The sequence below is a fragment of the Meles meles genome, chromosome 8 (genome assembly GCF_922984935.1).
Source record: "Meles meles chromosome 8, mMelMel3.1 paternal haplotype, whole genome shotgun sequence".
In the NCBI taxonomy this organism is placed as follows: domain Eukaryota; kingdom Metazoa; phylum Chordata; class Mammalia; order Carnivora; family Mustelidae; genus Meles; species Meles meles.
In genome coordinates, this window is record NC_060073.1 from 14,322,872 (window position 1) to 14,331,076 (window position 8,205).

An 8,205-nucleotide genomic window follows, 5' to 3' on the forward strand; every position below is an offset into this window, starting at 1 on the left:
TAAAATGGGCAGGGAAGAAAGTTAAATCATAATTTAACTGGGATTTAATAACACTCAACAATTGATTGAGTACATAAAGAGAAAATTATCAAGGATACAGAAGAAGACTTGAAAAACACTCTCTACCACCTTGACCTGAATAATAACTCTACAACAATTGTTTCAGAAACAATTGATTAGGACAGGTTTTCTCAATTGATACTATTAGCTTTTTGGATTCGATCAATTTTCCTGTGTGAAGGACTTGCCTGTGCATTGTAGGTGATTAGTATCATCCTCAGCCTTGATCTTCTAGGTACAAATGGTTTTCCTTTATGCCATTTTGTCATGATGAAAATCAATACATTCCGTACATTGCCAAATGAAAATCACTCGCAGTTGAAACCACTGGTTTACAGTTTTCTCTTGGTATTTAATTTGGAATATATTACTGAAGCACTCATAAAAATAAAAGCACTCTAATGACCCTAAATCATCTGTTCGAGGTATCTACACTTCTGTCTGTTTTCGGCCAGTACCTAATTATGTAGCTATCAGATGACATAAAAACTTAATATACATATTGGTTCATTTGAGAAATAACATGATGTAAATTCTTTTAGTACTTTTTACATATAAATTCTAATTCTAAGTCACACTTATTTACAAAGAATTCAGAGGATGACACTATTTTGCAGTGAACTAATGTTTATTGACCACCAATGGGAATCAACACATGATATTAGTTTCATTAACCAAGGGAAAAATCAGATTGTGAAGGAAAGAAAGTCTACTTTTATTTTTTCAACTGTTTTTCTTTTTCTTTTTTTTTAATATTTCATAAACATAAAGCCTGGTTTCTACTGATGATAACTTTCTTCAGGGCATCTTTTACATCTTTATTCCTGAGGCTGTAGATTAAGGGGTTCAACATGGGAATGATCATTGTGTAGAAGACGGAGGCCATTTTGTCTGTGTCTAGGGAATGGTTTGAGCTTGGTTGTAGGTACATAAAGATGAGGGCCCCATAAAATATGGTGACCGCCAGCATGTGAGAGCCACATGTGGAAAAAGCCTTGCGCCTGCCTTCAGCTGAGCGCATCCTCAGGATCGCAGAAATAATGAACATGTAGGAGACAAAGACAATCAGAACAGAGGAAATGAATGTGATCCCGGCACAGGCAAAGATCCAAAGCTGTTTGGAGTGAGTGTCTGAGCAAGTTAGCCTGAGGAGAGGCATGTCATCACAATAGAAATGATTGATGATATTGGAGTCACAGTAGGAGAGACGAAAGGTGAGGATGGTATGAAACAGTGCCATCAGGAAGCTATAGCTGTAGGGGATAGCCACAAGCTGAATGCAGATTCCTGGGGACATTACAACCATGTAGAGGAGAGGGTTACAAATGGCCACATATCGGTCATAGGCCATGGAAGCCAGCAGCAAGCACTCAGATACCATGAACGTGAGGAAACAGCCCAATTGAGCAGCGCATGCATTGAAGGAGATAACATTTTGTTTGTACAAGAAATTTCCAAGCATTTTGGGTGTAATGACAGAAGAGTAACAGAAATCGACAAAAGCTAGGTTGCTAAGAAAGAAGTACATTGGAGTGTTGAGTCTCGAGTCTGTTCTAATGACTAGGATTAAACCGAGATTGCCTACTACTGTGAAAAGGTAGATAGATAAGAAAAGCACAAAGAAGGGCATCTTTAATTCCTTTTGATCTGTGAGGCCCATGAGAATGAAGTCCTTTACGTGGGTGCAATTTATCTGAGCCATATCTTTTCAAGACATCTGCATAAGGAAGTAGAGAAAAGAGTTAAATTCAAGTTGACATTCCAATAAGTAGTATTTTTTACTTTAATATGTTGTAAAGAGGCTTCATTGCTAATATAGAGATTGCTAGCATTTTGAGATTCTGCGAATGAGATGGAGAACAGAAAGTTCTATGTGGGAATAGTCTATTTCTCTTCTCAAATGCAATGTGTATACAAATGTGGGACCCATGGAAAAGTTGACATTTTCTTGGTTTCTGTTCAAAGGTCTTGTGCACTAAGCCATCTAAAATTATAATGTAACCTGTTGAAATGTGTAAGTTATTGATCCCAGAGTCCTGGATCGAGCCCCACTTTGGACTCTGCTCCGCAGGGAGCCTGCTTCCTCCTCTCTCTCTGCCTGCCTCTCTGCCTACTTGTGATCTCTGTCTGTCAAATACATAAAAATGAAATCTTAAAAAAAATGGATCTCTATTTTTCTTCTTCATACCCAAATTTCTTTTTTTCTCTTTTGAAGGATTTATAATTAACGTGATTTATTATTTTGAAATAGAAGGTATTACTGTTCTTTGCCCATGGAACTAACCAAGTTAGATCTCTCTATATATGCATCTATATAATTCTGCTAATTTTTAATCACGGGGTATTTAATCTTTAGTTGTCTGTAAAATGCAGATAATGACATTATCTAAGTCAGAAGAAGGGAACAGATAGTTCTTGGCATTAGTGATTGACTTTCATATGCTTGACTTTCATAATTGAATTACTGAGTATCTAAAATTTATGGAAATTTATCTTAGTAAGGCATAAAAATTATAGATCCATATTCTTACTATTAATGTCATCTCCTCTTTTCCTTCTCTCTCTCTCTCTCCTTTTTTATCTCTCTGCTTCTGTCTCTCTTTCCAACTCTTACACCTGAGAAATGAGAACAAATCTTGTCCCGTGATGGCATAGAGCTTATGAATATATGCAGAATAGTGGTCTCATGACTCAGCATGTGCTTTTCTTGCACATTCTTTTGTGTTCTACTACAATCTGTTTTATTCTAATTAGTCAAAATAATCTTGGTGAAGATTCTAAAAAGTGAACCATGATCTAGTAGTACTTACAACACAGCTTCGAAAGCTACACTCTGGCACAACACACACCATCACTATTTTAACCAAACTCAGTCGATAAATAACTCACCTACAAACAGACCTAAGCAACACCTCCTGCCCTGATCTATGAGCAGGACTATGCACATTCTATCCTTGTCTTGATTATGTCCAACTGCCACTCCCTTAGAAGCCTATGTCAGTTCACTCATTCTCTCTTTCAATAATGTATGTTGAGAACCATTGATTTCCAGCCACTACTGTCTGAAGACAGAGCAGCCAGAGATGAGGCAATAGACTAGATGGAAAGAAAGAAAGCTTTATTTAAATTTCCTTTATTTTTCTGGTCCTTTTTTCTTCTTAATTGTTTTGCTCCACTTCTGAAACAGAAACTCTGACATTTGTACATACAAACCACTTTACTTTGTATTAAAAATAAATTGTAATTATCATTTCCTGACTTGTTCATTTTAGCCATTCTGACTGGTGTGAGGTGATATCTCATTGTGGTTTTGATTTGTATTTCCCTGATGGCGAGTGACGTGGAGCATTTTTTCATGTGTCTGTTGGCCATCTGGATGTCTTCTTTGCAGAAATGTCTGTTCATGTCCTCTGCCCATTTCTTGATTGGATTGTTTGTTCTTTGGGTGTTGAGTTTGCTAAGTTCCTTATAGATTTTGGATACTAGCCCTTTATCTGATATGTCGTTTGCAAATATCTTCTCCCATTCTGTCAGTTGTCTTTTGGTTTTGTTAACTGTTTCCTTTGCTGTGCAAAAGCTTTTGATCTTGATGAAATCCCAATAGTTCATTTTTGCCCTTGCTTCCCTTGCCTTTGCCGTTGTTCCTAGGAAGATGTTGCTACAGCTGAGGTCGAAGAGGTTGCTGCCTGCATTCTCCTCAAGGATTTTGATGGATTCCTTTCTCACATTGAGGTCCTTCATCCATTTGGAGTCTATTTTCGTGTGTGGTGTAAGGAAGTGGTCCAATTTCATTTTTCTGCATGTGGCTGTCCAATTTTCCCAGCACCATTTATTGAAGAGGGTGTCTTTTTTCCATTGGACATTCTTTCCTGCTTTGTCGAAGATGAGTTGGCCATAGAGTTGAGGGTCGATTTAGTGTAAAGAGAAAGGAATGTGGATATGTGAGTTTTATATACTGACTATGAATTTAAAATTTGCCCCTTACTTTTCCTTTGATAAAAACTTAACTATAACCCTGGGCTACAATATAATGAAGAAGGGGATGAAATCTAACATTTCTTTTTCATGATGTGTAAACAAAACTTTTGTCTGAAGGAGAAAATACAGCAAAGGCTTAAAAATCATGGCGTGCTTACATTGTGTAAATGATGATCAAGCTAGGTAAAGATCAAGATAGGGATCAAGATAGGGAATTGTATATGTTTGAATTATATGTTCCCGATATTAAATATTTCTTTTTTGTATATTTAATGTGTCTCCCCCCCCCACCCCCCCGCAGATGAAGGAACACATCTGGTACAACTGGCTAGATATCCTGTCTCTGCTTGTGCCTTGTTACAAAGTGTCATGACTTGAGCCTTGGTGGTGAGATAATGGAACATTAAGTACAGTACTATACTTAACACAAAAACAAACAGACAAAATCCTTAGGAATACCAGTCGTTATTCTGAAGAAGCCATTCAACCGTAAATGTGATTCAAAGGAAACTCTTCCTAAGGAATCAGAAATATTTAAAGCATCCAGCAATTACATTTGATTCCTCAATTCTTTTTTGTTTTTTTTGTCTTAATTTATTGTATCAGGTCAAAGAATTAAATAAAATAGGACTGATAGAAGACATTTTTAAGGAGAGCCATGGAAAACCAACGCTACATTTTCTACGGGAATTTATAAACTTTATTCAGTGAATTCTGCCTGTACTTTATATGACGTCCTTGTTTAATATCAGTTCACAGTTTTCTGTTCGGACTTGTACCAACCACTGTACGGATCCATATGTAACTTTTGGTTCAGTTCCTCTTCAACATCCATTTCCTCACTCATGTCCCACCACAAATAAGATTTATAAGGCATCGTGTCTGAATAAATGGGTAATAAAGACCATTTCCAGTGAACAGAGCTTGGCTGATCAGGCAAACCAATGTAGTAGATTAAGGACTTCCATCTTACAACGTTAGACTATATGAATATATCAACATTTTAACACTGAGTAACAGGGCATGTGTACTAAAAGACTCTACATAACTTTGTTCTTTGCTATTATTTTGTGGATCTATTCTTTCCCATGCCTACATTCAGGGTAATAAGAAGATTCCAAAGGACTATGTGGCCTCCTCACTTTCCTAAAGCATCTGCTCTAGCTGTTCATTCTAAAACTAGGACCTTTCATCAATAATTTTATAATAAACTAAAGGAAGGAAGAAACAATGCAAAGTATCGACTAACAGCTTTGTCACAATGTTAGTACAACCGATAAAAGAAAACTTTTCTCTGGGATGCCTCCTATTTCTTCTCTCTCTCCATTTTAGAACTAATTAATTTAATCTGTAAGGAAATTAGTAGGGAACAGTTTAAAAAGGATTCAGGGGAGTAATCCAAGGGTACCTTAATTACAACGCTTTCATGTCTATGAGTCTAATTTTGTTTTGTAGGATTGCATCTCTTCTCTTATATCATAATTCTTATGATGAAAGATTTAGTGCCTATACTTAAAGAAACTCTTAACACTGAAATTCATTTATAAGTAAAGTGAATGTACCCATAGAATATTAATATGATTTTCCATATACAGACATATCTCAAAGATATTGAGGGTTTCGTTCCAAACCAATGTAATAAAGTATCACAATAAAGTAAATAAAATGAATTTCTTGGTTTCCCAAGGCATATAAATTTTATGTTTACACTATACTGTAGTCTATTAAGTGTGGGATAGTAGTACATCCAAAAAAATGTACAAAACTTAATTAAAAAAAAAACTTCATTGCTAAAGTATGTTAACCATCAACTGAGCTTTCAGTGAGTCATCATTACTGATCAGAGATCACCATCACAAATGTTTGAAATATTGCAAAAATGAGCAAAATGTGCTAGAGATGCAGCACTAGTGAGCAAATGCTATTGGAAACATGGTGCTGATAGACTTGCTCAAGGCAGGGTTGCCTCAGACTTTTTTTTAAAAACTGTAATATCTGCTAAGTTGAATAAAGCAAGTGGAATGAAGTGACGTATGCTGGAGTCTCTTCCAGTATAGTTCTTGATTATTTGTCAAGACTCATTCTGAAGGTTAAATGTCAGATCACCCAAAGAGTTGATTAAAATATGGACTTACTGACATTTGTGTGGTGATGCTGATTTGACAGGTCTGAGATACAGGCTGGTTACTTTTATGCAATATTATACAACAGATTTTGGTGTACACTCACTGATCAAGAACTATCAGAAGACAGAATAAAAATGTTTACAAAAACAATTTTTTTTCAGATTTCAAGATCTTTTATTGCATTACCATAAGAAATCAGCCCAGTGACAGATTATGCAGTTAATAATATCCCGGAAAATGTTCATCTTATAATCTCTTCATTTTACAAATGTAACATTCTGTGTGACTGCATACTTTATTCTATGATCTCATTTTTTATTGCCCACCAAGGTAACCAGTGGCTGAGTTTCTGACTCCTCGCTCACTTTCTTTGCTCACCACAGAATACCAGTCTTCTAAATTCTCAAAGCTTTGATAATTTGTAATATCATATACCAAGAGGATTCCCTGTGCTCCATAGATATATTTATCCAACATCTTGCCTCCTATCGTCTGTCCTCCTATATCCCAAACTTGGAGAGTAACATTCAAGTTCCCTGGCAATGTTATCCTTCTCAAAAAGAAATCCAGTCCTATAGTTTGTTTGTATTGTTTCCCAAAAGTTTCTTGAGCAAAGCACGTAGCTAAGGAGGTCTTCCCAGAGGTGCCGTCCCCCAGCACGACGATTTTCAGTTGGCGGTCCTGGCTTTCCTCCTCAGAGTCCGACATGGTGTGAAATATATATATATTTCAATCAAACAGCAAAAAGGAAGCCAAAGGATAAGAAAGAACAACTTACTTCTCTCAGCCATATTGTATTGCTCTGTTCAAACCTATTTACTTTTTTTTTAACTTCAATGTATCCTGACTCTTGGAAATATTTTTTGAAATTGAGTACCAACACATGAAGTTAGCAAATAATGCTCGTTCCTGTTTTAACCTCATATTTCCAAGAACTTCAGTTTACTTTTTGATTCAGTGCTTCCCAAATCCCAGCTCCTTTGAATTCCTGGAGTTACTTGTAAACCTATAAGTCAGCCAACTAATGTTTGTTTTTTCTGACATGTGACACCTTCTCTTAACCATTTCATCATTTACCTTTGGAGTTCTAAAATTATATTGGTTTCAAAGAGCAGCATGAATTTGCCAGAAATCTCTGTAAGGCAGCCTTTACATCCTTGTTCCGCAGGCTATAGATCATGGGATTCAACATGGGGATCACCAGTGTGTAAAACACAGAAGCAATTTTATCAGTATCCAATGAGTAGTTAGCTTGAGGCTGCAAGTACATGAATAGCAGTGTCCCGTAGAAAACCGTGACTGCCATCATATGCGAAGCACACGTGGAAAAGGCTTTTCTCCTCCCTTCTGATGAACGCACCCTTAGAATGGACAAAACAATGTTGAAATAAGATACTAGAACTATAATTAAGGACAATACCAAATTTGTAGCTGCGGATATAAACACTATTGTCTCTGGAAGGTAAGTATCAGAGCAGGACAATGTTAACAGCGGGACAATATCACAGAAAAAATGATTGATTACATTGGAAGAGCAATAAGACAGAGAAAATATACAAGATGAAACCACAATAGCTGTGGAAAAGCTGTAGAGGTATGTGAGGGATACCAACAGGAGGCAGATCTGTGGAGAGACCACCACCATGTAAAGCAGGGGGTTGCAAATGGCCACATAGCGGTCATAGGCCATCACAGCTAACGTGAACACCTCAGCTACAATGAAGACCAAGAACCCTCCCAGTTGGGTGGCACATTCATAATAGGAGGTTGTTTTCTTCTTTACTAAAAAATTGATTAGCATTTTAGGAGCAATGACAGTAGAATCGCCAAGATTGATGATAGACAAGTGCCTGAGGAAGAAGTACATGGGTGTTTGAAGCTGAGAGTCAACACTGGTAAGGGTGATGATGCCCAGGTTCCCTGCCACGGTCAGCCCATAGATCAGCAGGAAAACAAAGAAGAGTGGAATCTGGAGGTCTGGGCAATCTGAGACTCCAGCGAGAATAAACTCAGTGACCTGGGTGAAATTTCCAGGAGCCAT

General features: G+C 37.0%; 2 protein-coding genes and 1 pseudogene across 2 annotated transcripts; all 3 read right to left on the reverse strand.

Annotated features, from left to right (window-relative positions):
• Nucleotides 1-817: 817 nt before the first annotated feature.
• On the reverse strand, nt 818-1,762 carry LOC123949124 (olfactory receptor 8U1-like). Its single transcript, XM_046016466.1, has one exon. The coding sequence runs from the start codon at nt 1,760-1,762 to the stop codon at nt 818-820; it is 945 nt and encodes a 314-aa protein (XP_045872422.1).
• Nucleotides 1,763-6,472: 4,710 nt separating this feature from the next.
• LOC123948589 lies at nt 6,473-6,872 on the reverse strand (annotated as a pseudogene).
• A 385-nt stretch (nt 6,873-7,257) lies between these two features.
• Nucleotides 7,258-8,205, reverse strand: LOC123949009 (olfactory receptor 8J3-like). The gene has a single exon (XM_046016279.1). The coding sequence runs from the start codon at nt 8,203-8,205 to the stop codon at nt 7,258-7,260; it is 948 nt and encodes a 315-aa protein (XP_045872235.1).